This window comes from Watersipora subatra, chromosome 4, assembly GCF_963576615.1.
Source record: "Watersipora subatra chromosome 4, tzWatSuba1.1, whole genome shotgun sequence".
NCBI lineage: Eukaryota > Metazoa > Bryozoa > Gymnolaemata > Cheilostomatida > Watersiporidae > Watersipora > Watersipora subatra.
In genome coordinates, this window is record NC_088711.1 from 5,403,809 (window position 1) to 5,425,102 (window position 21,294).

A 21,294-nucleotide genomic window follows, 5' to 3' on the forward strand; every position below is an offset into this window, starting at 1 on the left:
TATGCTCTCATGTATTTAGCACAGGAGAAGACGATTTAGGAGTGACATAGCTGGTACGGTAAACAGATGGTTGAACATTTATCATCAACAACGCAGATATTAGTAAAGCACTCATGCCAGACAGCATTAAATGGCAGCGGATATGATTTCCAGCTCAACTTCGGCCGTAGTCTAACTACAAATAAAAGCAGTGAAAGATCGAGGTATCGGAACATAACTTGGTTCAACTAACCTTTTAAAGCAAACACACAAAAAATATTGTAAAGAAACTCTTCACAATTTCCACTCCACAGATTTCTCAACAAAAGCGCTGAAAGTCAGTTATCCCTCAATTCCTAAAGGCAAAAACAAAATTCAAAACCACAAACAATTGCTGTACAACACAAACTAAAATTATTGATAACAGTAAAACTTGCAACTGCAGCAGAAAAGAATATTCACTTTGCTAGACTAAATTTCCATTAAAAATTGTGTAAAATACAAAGCAAAAGTAACAAGACTTGACAACCCACAGATAGAAAGTCGGACTAGATAAAACTGACTAAAAAAAACGTTAAAAAAAACCAACATGAAAAATGGCAATAAGCAAAATACAACTGAGTTAAGTGAATACATCTAGACCCTAAAAGACAATGACATCAACTATAAATAATGTAGGAAATACTAAAACATGCAAAATATTAAACCAATTTCGGTAGATGCAAATTATGTTTGCTAGAGAATGACTATAAAGTAAACACACCAGAATTTTCTGTTCTTAATAAAATAAGTGAAATTGCATCGACCTGTCTACATTCTAGGAGTTAATTTTTTGTCATTTCAAGAACAGCCAATCAGGAAAAAAGCAAATAGACCAAAAATGGTGGGACTAACCTGTCAACACCCTGTATGATTCTTACTACCGACTTACTCCTTACTGATTCTACTGAGAACATTGGCTACATCCTCCAAACTGACAGCAGCTGAAAGTTTGTCGGACTTTTTAAATGGTTGCCTATGTGTATATATACATGCACATATAAAGGTGGGTGAATGACTGGTTTGATATTCTGATGTCATAGATCCATAGCTCTCAATATTTCAGTAGTTTAAGACTTACGATCATTTTGAATTTCTTATGCGTAAGGGTTATGCGTGTTGCGAGCGCAACAAATTTAAATCCAATAGTAAAACAGAATAGGCTTTAAGGGCGCTAGAGCTTTGTATTTGGTACTGAAAAAAATAATCACATTTAAAAACGTGTATGAAGTAGGAATTTATAATTACATGATATTGTTTTAAAAGAGAGCATATATTTTTCTTCATGCGGGTAACAAAATAGGCTAACAAAACTTCTGGAGAGTATTAAAAATAGTATTTAAGTATTAAAGTATTTTAAAACCTCATATGAAAGGGATGATAAACAGCCAGGAGAAACTAAATGCCATAAAAATGAATATCAGATATGAAAAGGAGTAATTCTATTAATAAATATTTAAAATCGTTGTTACTTAAATTTAGCCCGAGAACTTCTAAGGCTACGAAATACATTCTCGTGTATGTTTTTACTCTCTCTTAGTTCTCTTGCCTTTTTTGCACTTGATCGTTCCTGAAAACAAATGAGGAAAATACATGGTAAAGACCATTTTTCTGAGATGTAACTGTACCAAAGCTAGTTAGGTGTTGACAGTGGAACTTAGTAACAATGTGACATCACCAAGTTTCGAATCATTTGCAATGAATGCTACAGACATTAACTTTGCATTAGAATGCAACACAGTAAAATCGCTAGTTATGAAAGCCTCTACATACAAAGTTTTCAGGTTACAAAACGTCATTTGGTAGAAATTTAGCCTCAACCTGCGAAAGATATCTATTGATGCAAAAGGCCGAAATTTCTTTCCTAATTTGGCCCGTTTGTTTCTTTGTTTCGTGCCTTGGCCTTTTTTGTTAGCGAAAGTCAGTAACCACGTGTTTAATATTTCGTTTGTTGTATAATTTGCAGTTTTCATTTACCGCATATGGGAGAAGGCCGACTTTCATTTCTGGCAATTCACATTTTTTGTTTTCTACATGCTGGCTTTTTTTGTTCAGGCTGACATAAATAAATCTTTCTATGAACGTTTTAAAAACAAAAACAAGACAACAGTACAACACCGACCTCTTTTGATCTCCATCCCCAACTTCCCTTGGTCACACGACAAAGGTAAAGATATGACTCATAGTTTTTATTCGGCATTTCTGTTTTTACTCTTCACTGTGCATTTTTTCTATTTAATATGCAGTAATACAATTCTAACATGTACTTGTTACAGACTTCAACCATTACAAGAATATATAATTCATACAAATGTTTTATCTGAGTTTTGCTGGCGCTTGGAACCGATCAAGGAATTAAGGATTAGCGGATTAGGATTTTTTAATGATAAAATCAGTTTCTTCAGACGAAACGGCTGCCGGAATGAGTTACGCTCGCAAGTAGAGGTTCCACTGTATATTAAAGATAATGCCTTGTGGTGAAGCTAACAGGTGATAGTAACAACTACACATCAATGATGTTCAACATACGAGTAGAAAACAGAGATTGGATTTACTATGTCTTCCTTTTTAGTCAACTTATCTGACTAAGACCGACATGAACTAGCATGCATAACTATATTATAGTTCTAGTGAAAGTGACTAGCCACTAGGGATACTTTGTAAACAGTGACGATCCCACATTCGACAAACAATGAAATTACTTTGAAGTCTGGAAAACACTATTTTTAGCTCCAAAATCAATTCTGAAAAAAACTCCAACCTCGGATGGACTTTCAGCAAGCATCGACTGATCAAGTGTGTAAAGCTTTCGTCGCCTTCTGGTTGGCCTGGAGGAAGTTGGCACAGACTCACTTGCCTCCAGTGAACTAGACTTGTCCTGTATAGGGGTAAGCTTCACTTGCAGTAACTTCTTGGCTGTAACAGATGTCAATCAGATTTTTTTGCTCAACCTGCAGTAATCTCTATTCTAATGTGTACAGCCCTGGCTGTAGCTGTAGGTGCTGTTGGTTAACCGTCTAGACTGTCTTGCGGTTGCTTGTAACCTTGGAGTCCCAATAAAGACTTGAGGGTAACTTAAACGACAACAATTGCAATGATATTTTTATTCCGAGTTGAGGAGAAAGTGCAGACCATTATGTGCTGCTATATGCATGCTTGGACATATAAAATAGTGAAGACATCACATAAAAGGACAGAGTTAAAACGCAAAAAGGGATCAACAAATGTAACTACAAAATTACCATCTTCCACAACACCAACTCCCTGCCTCAGGACTAAAATTATAAAGCATAGTGAATGTTGTTACAGATAGTTGACTGGAGGATTATGATAATTCTAGATGGTACAGTTGCCAAAGTGATTGCAGAAGCCATAATTTTTCCAGTTATTCTCATGACTGTTATGGCTTCAGATAATAAGATTGTCTCCCCCTACCATACTGTCTGTATTGAACTAACCACTGACAAGCAGTTGATATATTTTAGTATCTTCCCACCTGGTGGGTGGTCAAAAAGCAGTTAACTACTAGTGTTTTCATCCATTACCTGGTTAGTTAGCAGCCAATCTATGGTTTACCTGGTGAAGCAAAGGGAGAGGTGGATTTTTCCACAATTTCTTGCAGTCTCCTTTTGAGTGTGCTCGTCCTGGTTGTTGAGGAAGCATTCTCCTTCAATGTAGATTTTCTTGTAGTTTTTCTCTGAAAGTAAAAATGACACAGTTGCTACAAGTTCTAAATATCTGTAACCATACATGAGCACAAATATTTCATAGCTTACCTCACCAGGAACCTAGCAGAGAACAGCCACTATCACAAAAAGAGCCAGTATTACAAGCTAGAAACTGCCCATATACATGAAATAGCTGAATTTAAGGCCTTGAAATATATAGCAAAACTTCTATTTGAACACCATGTGCGTTATAAATATATATGTTGCAATTTATTATAAGCAGAACTAAATCCGTGGTACTCGAAATGAAATGCAGCTGTATAAAGTAAGAGAAGTTGATGAGTACTTATTTTGGTTAACTACTAGCAGTTTCGTGCTTGTGTAAAGGAACCGAGCGAGCTCCGCTACTTGCTCCAGAAGGAAACAAACCAATTGAGCGAAAGGTAATGAATGTACGTATATACCTCACTTCTCAGTAAATATATAATGGTACAGTTGAATATGCAATAAACATACATATAAGTAAACTAGTAGGGTGAGGCTTCTAAATACTCTGCTCTTGGTCGCTTCTACGGCGTCTTTCATAACTCCTGCTCGTTGCTTGGCTTAGCCCCTCAGTAGCATGGTCGACTCGGCAACCAATTCTTGGCCAACCGAAAGTATTACCGGGGCCGTGTCGTTTGCCGAGTTGAAACTCGACCCGCCCGCGACGTCGGTCGTTTTAGGGTTGGCTCTTCTCTCTGACCCGGCTCTTCTCTCTGACCCGGCTCTGGTCTACGCTGACCCGGCTCTGGTCTACGCTGTAGCCTGATAACTGCGCAAGTCTGATAAACTACAGCCTTATGACTGCGCCACGAAACTCCCAGCTAAACAAAATAAATACTCGATCCACCTCTCTATTACTTTATGTATATTTATATATGTCAAGTTTTGCTCTAATTTATATATATATATATATATATATATATATATATATATATATATATATATATAACACCAGCGCATAAAATGTGGCTTGCTCAAATACCGCCAGCAATCAACTCAGGTGAGTTGCAGAAGAGTGCGCAATTGGGAACAGCTAAGATCTTGAGACGAGTGCTCAAACTCCCAGGTCTCTGGTAGGAGACCAGAGTTAGAGCAGAAATTACCACCCATACGGGTTAACCGGGGTGAGGAAACAATTATTTTTTTTCATTTATATATAAGCTAGAGCAAACAGTTAAGCACATATCTTAAATCTGTTGGTAAGTGCAGCTAGAGACAGCACGAACCCATCTTACCAATGCAGACTTGGAGAGTTTCTTTGATGAAGACATCGGGGTCACATCAAGCTCTAATGTGGAAGCTGATAACTCATCATCATTGGTAAAGTTTGGTTCCTGCAAGTGATCTTGGATAGTGGTATATACTATAACTGAGTAGTACTTGTCAGTCTTAGATAATCCTACATGTTAAAGGAATTGTCAGTCATGTCTGTAACTGACCTTCTTAACTAATGCAATAGATTGAACTAAGTTAACCGTGTTCAATTGGTCAAATCTATTCTGATTCTCCAATTCCAAATTATCCAATGCTGATGGAATAGAAATAATTGGTTAAAGGACTAATTGAACCATGTGAATCCAAGTTCAAGTGAAACAATCTGTTCCTACCATCTTATGTAGCAGACTTTAGTTTTTGCTAACTTGTTAAAATGTACAGTGATGTTTAACAAACGTACACTGTCTCAACCAGTCATTGAATGTATGATGTCCAGTGTTGTTTAAGGCACCACTGAATTGATGGCATGCTAAATTGATACATTGATCACCTATATCAATAAATTCCACTGTGTCATGTATGGGTGCGTGTGTCACAATTTTAGCCTAATTTCATCCAAACTTCAAACTTTATTCGCCGTGCCTTCCACAAAATCATCGAAAATATTTATTTCACAATTCCGTCTGGTTCCTGAGAACAAGTATTTCAAACACCCATCATATTAGAAACTCAAGAATGCACTTTCTTAATGCATCTTCTATTACCAATTAATAAAATTAATCAATTAATTATTAAGGGACAATTACCCTTAATAATCACATTCATGGATTGTTGTCATGAAAGCAATGTAACAACTTGCGTGGAATATCTACACAAGTGCTGTGGTCCATCTGATCGAGAATTAAAGCAATGTAACAATTTGCGTGGAATATCTACACAAGTGCTGTGGTCCATCTTATCGAAAATGAAGGCAATGTAACAATTTGCGTGGAATATCTACACAAGTGCTGTGGTCCATCTGATCGAGAATTAAAGCAATGTAACAATTTGCGTGGAATATCTACACAAGTGCTGTGGTCCATCTTATCGAAAATGAAGGCAATGTAACAATTTGCGTGGAATATCTACACAAGTGCTGTGGTCCATCTGATCGAGAATTAAAGCAATGTAACAATTTGCGTGGAATATCTACACAAGTGCTGTGGTCCATCTGATCGAGAATTAAAGCAATGTAACAATTTGCGTGGAATATCTACACAAGTGCTGTGGTCCATCTGATCGAAAATGAAGGCAATGTAACAATTTGCGTGGAATATCTACACAAGTGCTGTGGTCCATCTGATCAAGAATGAAAGCAACTTCGAACAGCTTAGCTTGCTGCTAGTTCCTAACCCAGTTAGTTTATAATCTGGCTCATTCAATAAGCCTTAAAACTTGAAAAGTAAGATGCGTTTGAGATGTTGGGGCTGAGTTTGTCATTCAAGGTCAAAGTTCATACTTGTTCTGCTACGTCATTCTTTGTTGCTGCTATCAACTTATCGCTGCTTTGTTAGTAGCAGCAATTCTGGAAGTAGATCATGTCGTAAACATTTTGTAAACAATAACTGAGGAATTACACAAAAAATGACTTTAAGATAAGGAATATTTTTCTGACATGCGCGAGCATTTTAACAATATGGATGCTTTAAATGGTATGTAAATAAGAGCTAACAAGTAAAAGACCATGCTGTGAAATATGCTGTTAACAGTTTGTTTTACAAGAACCTGGTTCAAGAGGTCCTTTAAAAATTGACTATGCAACAAAATTTATACATTACAGTTATTTGGTATAAAAACGATCCCCATGTCTTACGCTGCTGTGTTGAAAGTTCAAGATATGTGGAAATGTGATGACAAGCTCTTAAAAGCTAAAAACGAACAGTTTACCGCAGCCATCACGAGACCGCCGTAGTTTGGAATCTCTCTCAAACGGCTCAAATGTGACGTAGTTGAACACGATGTACTTATGTTTAAACTTTCATACAACCGCATTCGTTGAAATATTTTTACAAATAAACTTCATGCATTCAATAAAACTATGTCTATTGTCCTTACGCATCTGTTTCATTATAATTGTAATGCTGTCACTTTGAACACTGATATCTCAAAACTTAGCTTAGAAATCAGTTTAATTTTTAACTTTAGCTCGAAGGAGTGCATATCGTCTTCTGATAACCATGAGGAGCCTGTTGGTTACCTGTGATGGTAGAAAAATGCTGCAGAAATCGTTCGCGCCCATTGGCGGGAAATATGAGTCACATGATCAGATGACTAGACCAAGCTGAAACAAAACTGTATAAAGTACCGAGCATCTATAATTGATATGGGCTTTCAGGTAGAACCCGAAGTGTTTGTCATAAACTAGTGCTACGAGACGTTTTATACCCTACAGGATGAAAATATTCGTTGGTCATAAAAATTCGCGATTTCGTGAACAGTCAATCCCGCAAAATTATTAAATTCAGTGAATAATTAGTTCTATTTTTAATCACAAGAGAGAATAACTACTGCATCAAATTGAAAACTAGTCGCTAGCCTAGTTTTTAATGCAAATACTAAACGTTGCCTGAGCTTTGAGCTAACACCATTGCCAATGCATCACATTTATTTACAAAATTATTCGAGGTTGTCACAAGATATGCAGAATGGCGTCATCGCGAAAATAGCTGCTAGGCAGAAGTACTAAACATAGCCGAGTTCCAAAACTTCTTTAAAATCATCACCAGGCTTCGAGCTTTGTTGCCATTGCGTCAAACTTTACAAAATTATTCAAGGTTTTTACAAGTTATTCAGCATGGCTTCAGCATCGCAAAAAAGCTCTCCTAGTCCAACTCCATCAATCTCTAATACCAAAGTCAATGACGATTATGATTCTGATCTGGACATTATGGTAGGTATTTGATTTGCAGTGCAGATACGTTTTTCCATAATCAACTGCATTAGTTAATTCTTTTGTTTAAAAACTGATCGCTTTCATCAAATACTTCAGCTATTGTTTTTGTACTTTCTCAACACTCGTTAATATTTTTTCTTTTTTGTGTTTACTGCAGATTGAGAATGAAACAACTACTCCAATTACGAAAACTAGAGACAAGTAGTAATATTCATCAAAACAGGAATATTGGCAGAGAAGCAACCAGTCAACCTAGACCCCTTCATCGACAACAACTCCTTGATATCGCTGCAGCAAACATGATTAAATTATATATTTTATTTCATGTATAGATATATTATAATTTATTACAAACTTGAGTGTACAAATAAAATATTTCAAATACAAATAAAATTTTACAAACGATGAATGGAGTAAATATAAACAGTTTAGTCCATATGGCGGTTGTCTAGCAATAAAATTAAACTGGTACTCTTGATATGTGAATACTAGCATGTAATGGTGCTTTCTGACTAGTTATTTTGGTAATAGCAGCTCTGTCACTGTCTTGGGTAGGTGTTGAAGGCGATTATCTCGCTACTACATGGCTGGTAAGGAAGTTATCATCAGAACTCTCCTCGTGGCTTACTATTGCAAAGTTCTGCCGGTTGGCCAAAGATTTGTGCTCGTAAAGGCGTTTTTGTTCCTTTTTTAAAACAGATATATTCTTCTCGTAAGTAGCTGCGGTCACTTCAACCTCAATTTCCAGACCTGCCTGAATGATTGGTGATCTAAGAATGACATCTACCACCCTTGCAATCATTGTTCTTCGGTGTATGATGAAAAATCTCTCTCTCACACTAAAACAAATAATGAAGCGGTAGGGATGGAAAAAAAAGTATTGCGTTTTACCGAAGAACCAAAGTAAAATTCAACTAATTTAGTAAATGAAAAACACTCATTACTTACCACAAGTTGTTGGCTTATCAAAGGCCTCCTAAACAATGAATATTCATGAAAACCTCTGGACGCAGCAAAAATTGTTCACCGTAGCTTAGCAAGATCGCCTCGCAGTTGTAAGCTGAATATAATCGGAACACGCGGTGTGGGCATGCGTAGGAATAACTCTATCACTAGCCGCAATAGAGTTAACTTTTCCTAGAGAGTGGCAGTTTTCATATGCATAAAAAAACAATTTTCGCGAAATATAACTACGCGAATAAATTCATCCTGTAGGGTATTGAGCCTTTTATTAGTATTTCATTACACGTGATGACATAACAGGTTAAAACAATAACCACGTCGAGTTGAATACGTCATCAAAATAAGGGATTCCAACAAACAGCCATTTTTTACCTGTTTGTTTTTGAGCTTTTAAGAGCTTGCAATCACATTTCCACATGTTTACAACCTAGAACACAGCAGAGTAAGACATGGTGAACCTTTTTATACCAAATAACTGTAATGCAAATTTTGTTGCAAGTCAAGCATTAATAAGTCTTTCATGTTTAAAAATCATTTTACGAGGAGAAAAAAATCTTTCAGCACCCTCACCTTAAATCTATCGCTCTGGCGATCCCCTCGAACAGGTTTTATTAAAGCGTTCAACCGGTTTATCTCCTTCTGGAGCCGACTATTATCAGTTTTTAGATCGGACTCGTGTTTATCCTTAGCAAGCATATAGCTGTCCAAAGTCCTTTGCGTCTCAGCATGCTGTGACCTTTCGTGCTTCAGGTCTGCCTCTAGAGCCTACATGACAATTGAGAGTGTAGCAACTGGCAGCAAAGTAGTGACAGTCTGTTTATAACTTGTAAAACTAGCAAAGAACTTGTCCCACTGACTAATGGACTATAGTTCCGTTACAAAATATTGGCTGTGATGCAATTCAAGAAAATCATGGCCATTTTTGGTGACAACTTTCAGCTTGGTTTCATTAATAGCCTTCTTAGAGTGGAGGCGTGCTTCTGATCAAGTTTTTACTGATGCTTCTGTCCCCTCTCAGATATCTAAAGCAGCTTATCTCAACCCCTAATCAAGTTTTTACAAAATTGTTATTTTTCCAGACATGACAGCTGCACGTGGATTTATTCCTACAAGCAGGGCAAATGCTAACTGCATGAACTCTATTAAATGAACACTGCACCTCAATCTTGTCTGCAGAGCAGAGGCGAGACGCTGAGCTTGTTGCTTTCGATCTTGTTGACCTGGCTGAACCTCCAAGCATATCGTTTATTGTTACTTCCTGTGTTCGAATTCTGTTCTCCAACTGGAGAATTATCTTGTCCTTTCGAGACACCTTTTCTTCCAACTTCTCTATTTTCTGAAACATGTCATGTTACTGATAGGTACTAAAAATAATCTACAAATAACAACTAGTGATGAATTGGTGCAACACATGTGGGTCAACATAACTCAAGTGAGCATTATTCTGCCTCCTACAAGTAACTCTATATATATAAAGTTCATAAATCGTCAAACCTTTGCTGTGTTCAACTCTGTCAATTCCTTTAGTGCTGCTATTGTTCCATCCTTTTCCGTGAGTACCTGCCATGAAACAATTATCACAGTCAGCAGTAAGGTCACAATATTATTTTTACAAGTTGCATACCATGTATTTTATGGTGCAACTTGTAAAATGAGTGGCATTTGTATATTGTATGCCTCAATATCAATACTTCACATCAATATATTCCTTATATTAGTATGTATTCCTGATATCTAGAAAGAATACAGTAATTTATAAATAAACTTGATTTTCTAATCGTTTTAACTTGAACACAATTTTTGGTCGATCCGCACAGTAAGATAGACCAAAAACTAGGTAGTGAGATTAAGTCAGACTATTATGGCTGTTTACTACATCTTCGATCTAGCTATGAGTACAGAGACAGTATTTCACGAAGGAGGTGATAATATAAGAAGAAAGGTGATACTATAGGGAGGGAGGTGCTACTATGGGGAGGGAGGAGGTACTATAGGGAGAGAGGTGGTACTGTAGGGAGAGAGGTATTACTATAGGGAAAGAGGTGGTACTATAGGGAGGGAGGTGATACTATAGGGAGGGAGGTGGTACTACAGGGTGGAGAAATAGAATTCAAATCAGGTAAGTGATGCTACACAGAGAACTGTAGTATAAGAATTAGAGAGATGATAGGACATTGACAACCGAGCAAAATTGATTAAAGATAAAGCGACAAAGACTTCTTTCTTATAATTTATTTATTTATTTATTTAGTACTTGTTTAGTGTACATTCTTTTGCCCTTATCCATTCAGGTGCTAGTTACAACAATTCTTATTTACATGCTGAAAAATTCAACGACATTTTCGAGTGAAAATTGATAGAAAACTTTTGTAAAATATCGATATGCATTCTTCAGCTAAGCAATTCGATACTCTGGAAATACTCTATCAATCCTCCTAAAACTAGAGCAGAGAAAGACTTTCGGGCATCACACAGTAAGCTTGGACTGAATAGTCTATTTCATCATGCAACTGTGTTCATTTTACAGAACGTGTTCAGTTTCCAAAGTTGATATGTTTTTAATATCTTCTGGGCAGACGAGTTGCAACATGAAAGTGGCTCACATTAAAACATTGGGAGACTTTACCTAGTGTTAAGCAAAGAAGGTAACAGAACGTATTACTCACAAAAGGTGTCACTCTCTAACAATCTTCCAATTTTCACGCTGCAAGCAACATTTAATGATCTCACTTCAAACTGTAATGCATGACTAATCAATCATTTTCCCCCTTTTATTTTCATAGACACAGCACAAAAATAATTCTAACTACAGAAATGTGTGAGGCTATTTGTAGTGAATAAGAATGGCAGCATTGGCAGCGCTGTGACATTCCAATACTCACCACCTCCAGCTCAGCAACTTCAGCTGTCTTACTCTCCATTCTATGTCTAAGCTTTTCCATCTCTCCCTTCTGCGTCTCCACATCTTCTACAGATCCTTGATAAGATCAAAAAACAATAATACCTGATATGTGCTATTCTTTTACAGATATCAAGTGATTTTTCGAAATAGATGCAAACTTAAGTAGCGTAAATTTTAAAGTAATGCAGTTATAGCATATGTAATTTCCATGATGGCATCGATGGAAAAACTCATGTCTACATCAAAATGTATGTATATGATCTATGTAGTACTTCATCGAGCATCGTCATCATTATTATCAAGGATTATGAATCATATATAACAAATGACCTCAGTGAATAAAGCACATGACTACTAACAATAGAGTTGGTTATGCAAAGATTAAATAAGATGAACAAGATGAGATTCCTAAAGTGTTGATTGCTTGTTGTATGAAATCATTGCCTTTCACTTTAAAACAAACAATTCATAGTAAATTTAAACGATACTACTGCATGATGTAAAAAAGAAATATTTTTATGAGAACATAATCATGCAACTGCATACAGCATTATAATCAAATTAAATACTTTATGCACTCCGTAAAAGGCAGTAGCATGACTAGTAGCTATGAATGCATTCTTCAAGTTGTAAAAGTTTACCTACACGTTTAAAGGTTGACTTGCAACAAAATTCACATTACAGTTATTTGGTATCAAAAGATTCACCATGTCTTACTCTGTTGTGTTGTAAGTGCCAAATATATGGAAATGTGATTACAAGCTCTTAAAAGCTCAAAAACAAAAAGCCGTCGTAGATTGGAATCTCTTTATTTCGATGACGTAACTACGAAATTTGGTTATCGTCTTGTCACGTATGTTCTCACGCGAATTGAAAGGCCAATACAAAGCTCAATATAAAACTTATCGTAGTACTAGTTTATGACAAACACTTTGGGTTTTACCGAAGACCCCGTATCAAATATAGATGCTCGCTACTTTACAGTTTTGGTCCGGCGTTATTCAATCGTCAAGTCATTCTCTGATCATGTGACCCAATACTTCGCAAATAACTGTTGCAGCACTTTTCGATTATCACGGGTGACCCATAGGCTCGTCATGATTATCAGACAATAATATGTCTTCCTTCAAGTTAAGACAAAAGAATTAAACAAATTTTTACGGTAAGTTATAAGATATCAGTGCTAAAAGTGACAGCATTACAATGACGATGAAACAGACGCGTAAGAACAATAGACATGGTTTTATTGAATGCGTGAAGTATATTTGTGAAAATATTTCGACGACTAAGGCTGCAAGAAAGTGTAAACAGAAACCATCTCTCACAACTACATCACATTTGAGCCGTTTTGGAAAGGGAATCCAAACTACAGCGGTTTCGTGTGGCTGCGATTTTCTGTTCGTTTTTGAGCTTTTAAGAGCTTGTAATCACCTTTCCACATATTTTGCACCTACAACACAACAGAGTAAGACATGGTGAATCTTTTCATGTCAAATAACGGTAATGTGAATTTTGTTGCAAGTCAACCTTTAAAGAAAAGACAAAGTTTTCTTAAACAAGCTAAACTAAATAGTAAAGGGTGTTGAAGAAGATGCTGAAGAATTCCTCAAAATGCTGAAATAGCAACAGTGTAAGCCGATGCATCAGGGGTGAGAAATATGAAGAGCTGGCAGATGAGACCAGCAATGAACAATCAAAGCATAAGCAGACGTACCATTTTGTAAACGCGATTGTATAGAAGCATTTTCTGCTGAAAGTTCATAAAACTTTTGTCTGAGGGAAAGTACCTCTTCTGTGAGCTCTTCTTCTCTTGTCTGAAACAGTGTCTGATGTTTGATTCAACCATCACTTGAGGACCCAATAATACGCATGATACTGAGAATGAGAGGGTGCAAAGAAGGACAGAGATAGTTCAGGCGCATGCTAAAAGAGGATACTGAAAAGAAAGATCTCCAACCACTGCTAAGTAGACAACCGTTATGTAATACAACTGTTGTTATGCAAGCCGTTGCCATAGCATATTCCTCAACTCATACCTGATCCAGAGCTCTGTTTGACAACCTGAAAACTTGACTCATGCAAATAAGTAACCCAGAAAAAGCTTTCACTAACAAGGCTAGCCTATGGGAACTTAGAGCTAAAGATATAGTCAGTAAGCCACCTCCAATTATTGTTCAGTTCCGCTCCAGTTGCATGGATATACACTGTGTAAGTTGTGGGGTATAGAGTTGAAGGTGCTGAACAACATGGCAGGTAGTAACTCACTGCAAACCGGCACATTCACTCAGAATTAATGATTTTTTGGAGAACTAAAATTGAGGAGTTGCCCTCTCTTGCCAAACGAATTTCGGCCATTTGATTGGTTTAGAGCGCAAGGTCGTTTATGAGTTAATACAGTGTGTGGAGTTCTAGCATTTATTTATATTGAGAAATTGAGTTCCAATCGACATGTTTTTGATTTCTGAGTAAGATAATCAGCATTATGATTTGTTGCTGCCACTTTCAAGGCACTAGCCAAAGAAATCTACACAAACAACTGAGTCAGCAATGCTATGATAAGTTGCTTAAGTATGCCAAAGACTGGGTAGTTACTAATAAAGATTCAGAAAGAACTTTGTGCAAGGAATTTATACATTCTTATACTTATGATGATGTTGTTGATAAGTCCACTGATGGCAAAGCTGAGCTGCCTTTAATCCTCTAAACCTGCTATGGAAGGATAACCAGCTTAGCAAAGCTCAAATCAGCACAACAGTCAAATGTAAGTAATCTTATAATTCTGAACTAATCTGCAGTACCTAATGTTTTAAAAGTTTTAAATTACATTTATTAAATTAAAATTACAAACTATGAGCTAGGTTTTCACTGTTGTTTAGACAACTCTGAATGATGAATGAAATGTATGAATGCCTGCATCTGGTTAAATTTTATTGGTACATGTTTCTTTCAAGATTGTAACTCATGAAAATGAAGATCCTGAGCCAACTTACTAAACAATTGCGCTCCTCATCCTCAATAAGAGCTGAAACTACGCTACCCAAACTATGTGTTATTTGTGGAAAAAAGGAGTGGTGGACTAAGAAAGCCGGTAAGCACATCAGAGATGGTCTACTAAGGGCAGAGACCAAAGATGCTGGTAAGTTAGGTAACCTTGGCATTATGTTTATCACAACCATGGTCTACCGTAAAGACTAATTAATCTAGCATTTGTGATGATTTGTTGAATTGTTATGTTTGTTTTTACAAAGTAAATTAAAACAAGCTGCTGAGCTAAGAGCTGATCATAGCCTCCTGGTACATTTTCTCTCTGCTGACACCGTCGCTCAGGAGATGTGTTACCACAGACAGTGTTACTACCAATACCCAGGGCTGAAATCATTGTATAACTCCCACACACAAGACACAGGCGCATCATCCAGGTTGGTGTAATCACTGTACATTGTTATCTGTGTGAATATGAACATTATTGCTGGAGGATAGATAACTTTATACACCTCTGTACATAACTGCTCCCATCATCCAATATCAACCAAAACCAGAGTACAAACTAATATGACATGTCCACCATATACTTAGATTTTAGCAAAGCACCAAATGAAATATGAAAAGTGTGTAAATTGTGATTTACATCAATACTTAAACCATAACTGTCACGAACAACTTTTATTGTATTTACTAGGTAAATCAGACACGCTAATTCCGATTTTGTACTCAAAATAAAGATTAGTCCACTAACCTTCAAAGTCATTTAGGCTTTTTTAAAGCGTTTTAATATCCGTTTCGAAAACAACACAATCGGCATTACAAGCTCCGCCCATAAATATGTGACGAAACCTAGCTTTTTCAGAAACGGAAGTTAGGAAAGTTTAGTCCGATTTAGAATAATAGAGATGGGTGTCTTAAAACCCATTATTATCTAAATCCAGCCTGTAAAATGATTTCAGTTTTTTATGAAAGGGATATAAACTATTTAAAATTGCTCGCAGCTTGTTACATGACGTTTAAATGGGCTGGACGCCGAGAAAAATGAGCTCAAAAAGCGCGGTTTTATCACAAGCTAGCGTTGTTATCGCGCTTTTTAAATATGCAATGCTAAATAGCTTATCTACCTTTCAGAAAAGACTGATATTATTTTTAAAGCTGGATTTAGATATTAATAAATTTTAAAACACCCGTCTCTATTATTCTAAATCGGTCTAAACATCTCTACGTAACTTCTGTTCCTAAAAAGCTAGGTTACGTCAAGTATTTATGGGCGGAGCTTGTTATGCCGATCGATCGTGTTGTTTTTGAGACCGATATTAAAACGCTATAAAAAATCCTTTATTACTCTGAAAGTTAGTGGCCTAATCTTTATTTTGATTACAAAATCGGAATCAGCATGTCTGATTTACCTAGTAAATACGATAAAAGTTGTTCGTAGCAGTTATGGTTTAATATGTAGAATTTAAATTATTTATAACATGCCATAGTTCAGCTATACTCTGTTTCTTTTCAGTGAATCTTTACTCAATCAGGTAAAAACCTAATATATGTAATACTGCACAATATATAGATTGTGTGAAATGTGGCTATTTCTTTCGCAAAACAGTAGAAATGCCCCGATTCTAAATTCACCAGCTGATTCAGGTACCGATCCGATATATTGATTCTCATTGAAAAATAATCCGATTCAGATCTTTTGTGTTGCACAGATAGTTGTTCTTTTTATTATGCAAATTCAAACATAATGCAAAGAAATTATAAATGTTAATGTATTTATTTGTTTGTATTTATGGAAAATATATACATGTATATGCATATTCACATACTGACATACCGTGCATGTAGTAACAAAACAGTCCGTGTTTCTTGTAATTTGTAAATAAAGGTAATTACTGTTAGTGGTACAGTTCTCTCTGTGATAACGAAGTCTCTCTTTTATTGCTGGATGAACTGCTGCGTCTGTACCAGTTTAGAGCAAATCAGCATTTGTTTTAATTACCGTTAGTGATTCAATTCTCTCAGTAAGAAATATCTTTGTTCTATCACTATCAATGTAGTCAGTCGTACTGAAGGGCAATGACACAGATGATGAAAGACAGGCTAAATACCGATAAGCCACTAGGGTTACCATTTTTTATACGGTACAAACGATACACTGTATCGTCAGGATCAAGAAAGTGATAGATAACTTTATACGCCGACTGTTTAAATTACTTTCGTAATGCTAGCAAACAGAAATATTACACTGCGTTTTTGTCTCCATATTTGTTATCTTGCTCGTGATTGGCTGCAATAAATCCTGTCGCCGTAATTGGGAAATACCACACTTTGTGATTACGTCCTGACTAAAGCAAAAAGGTTCCTTAGCTGTGTTTATCAGGCTATAGACATGAAATAAATTGTGTGGCAGGCCTGAAATTCATTAGGTAAAAGTAAGAAGCTTGCCGCTGATGATTTTTTATCAGTGTTGCAGGCTAAAATACGGTTTTCTGCAAAACAGTTGATCTGTAAAAAGTATCAGAAGTTTCAGATAGTTTCAGAAAAAATCGGCCTATACCGATTCAGATACTTAACACCCATATCGGCACCGATACCAATTCCGATACCGAAATCGGGGCAACTCTACAAAACAGGATGCATAATCTAGCACCTAATACACTTTCATCCTGTCTGTGTATGTGAAATCGGAAAAACTTCTTAACATGGCCTATGCTGGAATGGTGTCCTTCTAAACAATAAAAAAATTGACGATTGTTTCCTTGGTGAGGAAGCACCTTCTTATGAATTACAGTACATGCTATCTGAACATAATGGTGCATGGGAATCTATTGCTACAAGCAGTACCATATGCATTTGTAATAATGTTTTACTTATTTTTTTAGTAACCTAGAGACACGACTCTGCCCTGCCTTCTGCCGGGAAGTGATCACTTATCGATTAGTCTCCATGAAGCAGATCTTATCAATGACTCAGTTAAGAGAGCTCTACAATAAGTATGATGATGCTCCTGATATCGAGAGGTATGCATGATCAATACATAGCGCCAGTAATGAATTGTTCATTAGTTTACTCGGAAAGATGTTTCCTTTGTGAAAAAAACCCAAACATGATTTGATTTGCAGCCAAGAATATCTTAAATTGCTCAAAAACCTGTTGGTTTGCCAATAATAGTTTACAAGCTGATCATCATACTTTTTTGTCTAGGTGCTCTGCAAAGATGGTATCTCACACAGAGTGAGGAAGTACTCAAAGATGCCTTTTGCTCATGTAAGGCTAGTAAATGTCAGACAGGACAATGTGGCTGCTATGAGCAGAACCTGAAATGCACCGAGTTCTGTCAGTGTTGTCACTGTAAGAATAAAGCTGGAGGAGATGACAACGATGAAGGAGAAATCCAAGAGGACGACGACTTTGATGGCTAATTTCAGTTTTGATGTATTTGAATTCATTATTTTTTTCATTTCCAACATAATTTAGTTTTAACTTTTCCATAGACCAGTGGATAATCAAACAAATCAACTATCAATGTTTTTTTAACTTGTTTGATAATTCGCAAGGCATGTGCCAGCAAGGGGGCATTTCTATCCACCCCTGTGATTTTTTTACAATCAAAACCTTTAGTTATACTTTCATTTAAAAGATATGAGTGTTCAGTCAATAAATTTAAGAAAACTTAATGCTCAGTTTGATTTTAAATGATTGCCATATGTAATGAAGAGGGTTTGTTCGTATTTTTATACACCCGTTTTCCCGGCTATCGTGCCGGTTTGGAGCGAGTTACTACCCAGATTTGAAAAATTCAAGTTTTTTTGACCCAGAAACCACTTAAATTGTGTATATCCATGTAACTGGAGCGGAACTCAATTTTTATGCCACTTTTTAGATAGTGGCTTACTGACTAATAGGTCTGTAGAGGTTTGTAACAAATAGTTTTTGTTCATTATCAGATTGTGAGCATATGATGCTGGGTTTAATTATCAGAAAGCCAAAAATAACCAGAAAGATTACCAAATGGAAATAACCTAAACGCAGTTAAACACGAGAAGACAACAACAGTGAGTCATCGATATATGCGAATCCAATTTAACCAGCTTTGACTCGTTAACTGAGATGCAGATCATGCTTTGGGTTGCTCCTGACCAAAATTGAAGGCTATAAAAACTCCTTTCACTAGATTGATTAGATCAGTTTCTCAACTTCATTTGAGCACAACTTTTGAAAAATTAACACAAACAAATAATACTTGTTAGGAGCTCTAAGAAGATAAAAATTTCTTTTTAATAAACGCATTCAGCAAATGTTATGTTGACCATAACTTGACCGTATTAAAGGGTTCATCAAGCATAAAAATACTGCAGTCAGCAATTTGATGTGTTACTAGAGGCAAGAAATGGGGCTTGCAGGGAGAAACTGAGTAGAGATTTGTAATAATTATAGCCATAAAATGGCTTTATATAGGCAAAGGCAGAATAGCCCAGATCGTAAGAAGACCGGGTAGATATTTGTTAAATCAAAGCAATCAATTCAGAAACTCATCAAGCTGTGACAAGTACAGATATCAACATTTAGTACACTAATTTATGTTATGTATTTTAAGAGGACACACTGATGTAACATATCTTAATAGTGCAGTCTTAAGCCTCTTCAAAATGTTATATATATGACTAGCTGCACTACCCGGCAATGCCCGGGTAATAACAAAATCTTTGGACGAAAAATTGTTTTTGATTTAAGATATAACATTTACCATTCAAACTACTTTCAAACTACATATCATGAGAAAAGCGTTTTGTGTACACGTAGTAGAAATAAATTAAGAGAGAAACTAAAAACAGCTGTTAAGGTTTTCAAACTTTGTCAAACAACGGTAACTTTCAAACGTCCCAACTTGAAAGAAGTGTTCCCTTTAAATGTAAATGTGAAATCATTAGCAAGTAATAGCAACATATAATCGGTTTTGCTACGATTACAATGAAAACTTATTTGGAATACAATTATATGATTTTAGTTCGTTTCAGTGTTGGGATGCAAAAATTGGCATGCCAAATTGCGTGTCAACCCTGGCATGCGAAAATATCATAGGCTATCTACATACATAGAGTGGTAAAGAAACCCATAGTAATTATCTAATGCAATCACCTCCTGGTAAAAATCATCACCATTAAAAATAGTAACAAAACAATATCTTAACCTTAGTAACTATTATAGTACCTACAATAACTTTAGTGCATTTTGTGGTTATGATCTGCAAGATAATATAACATCGCAATGTACTACGAGGAGAGTTCTTACCATCGAGACAGACGTGTAACATAAATGCTGAATCTAACTCGAGTGAATTTAGATTACTAAACACATACTTGAAGGAAGTTTTAGTATGTATTTTAATACATTTCAAACTTGTAACTAAAATTTTATCACATCCATTTTACCAGTTTTTACCATAACGAATAACAGTGAACTCACCATGGCGAGCAATGTATAATATCTCTTAATAACGTATATCATCAGTACACAAATTGCCAAATTTTATGTTCGATATATTATTGTCCGATTTCGTGGGGCGGAACAAATTAGTCCTAACGGAAAAAGATGAAAAAGCATCTTGTTGTGCACATATACTTAGTACCAAAATATTTCTTAACAGAGGCGTCATAACGCGTGGGGGCGATGCTAAAATAATAGCTATAGCTGAACAATCACAACGACGAATATACACACGACCAACTTTAAGAAATATATCACATATAGATTGGCTTCTATTAAAGACTTCAAGTGACTACTGAAGTCTATAGAAGTAAACAAGGGCTCGTCTGACCAATCACCATACTCAAGTGGCTGCTGTGTTCTATTCTAACCAATCACACGGGCCCCTGTTTAGTTACAATGTACTCAAGTGGCTACTGTATTCCAGTCTGACCAATCACATGAGCTACTGTTTAGTTACAATATGTGTCATGATCACACAAACCATGGTTAAGTCGGAATTATAAGATTTAGAGTTATCTACACTAGCAGAAGGAAAAAATTCTCAGTTATTATGCAAAAAAATTTTGATTCTAGCTTAATTACAGCAGATTTTATGGTCAATAAACTGAATGCGCGTTTACCATTAGTGCGAAAACATAGTTCTGAGAAAACTGGTATTAAAGTTTGAGAAACAAAAACCAATGTACAATTCTGTTTACATTTCAAAACGTCATAGCAACCAATATCAAGAAATTGTGATATTTATCTAGATTTCTGTATGTATGTATATCCAAAACATTATGCTGAATTTAAAAATTTAAACAGATTTTAGCTGGTTTTCATAGAAATAGCTGTATATCTATAAGAAAATGTATTACTTAATTTTGCAGCTATTAAAAACGTCTTGGCAGTACCACGATATTGAGCACAACCGTAGTATGATCAGCAAAATCTTTAAAAAAATAATAACAGTAACATATTCCACACCATCGGTCACTATATACTTCCATCTTGTAAATTCGAATAATTATTCTTATAATAATCTTAAAAAATTGAATAATTATTCTCACAATTAAATATTGTAATAATCTTATAAG

The 21,294-nt window shown here is 35.9% G+C and overlaps 1 protein-coding gene across 1 annotated transcript in view; it reads right to left on the bottom strand.

Annotated features, from left to right (window-relative positions):
- Nucleotides 1-1,193: 1,193 nt before the first annotated feature.
- Nucleotides 1,194-21,294, bottom strand: part of LOC137394440 (kinesin-like protein KIF20B) — a 66,542-nt gene continuing 46,441 nt past the window's right edge. Inside the window, exons 29-37 of the mRNA XM_068081159.1 lie at nucleotides 13,458-13,557; nucleotides 11,724-11,818; nucleotides 10,336-10,401; nucleotides 10,001-10,177; nucleotides 9,412-9,606; nucleotides 4,967-5,065; nucleotides 3,595-3,715; nucleotides 2,780-2,934; nucleotides 1,194-1,588 (exon numbers count right to left, since the gene is read on the bottom strand). Coding sequence (XP_067937260.1) covers nucleotides 1,487-1,588; nucleotides 2,780-2,934; nucleotides 3,595-3,715; nucleotides 4,967-5,065; nucleotides 9,412-9,606; nucleotides 10,001-10,177; nucleotides 10,336-10,401; nucleotides 11,724-11,818; nucleotides 13,458-13,557 — 1,110 coding nt within the window. The 3' untranslated portion in view covers nucleotides 1,194-1,486. The remainder of the gene's footprint in view (nucleotides 1,589-2,779; nucleotides 2,935-3,594; nucleotides 3,716-4,966; nucleotides 5,066-9,411; nucleotides 9,607-10,000; nucleotides 10,178-10,335; nucleotides 10,402-11,723; nucleotides 11,819-13,457; nucleotides 13,558-21,294) is intronic.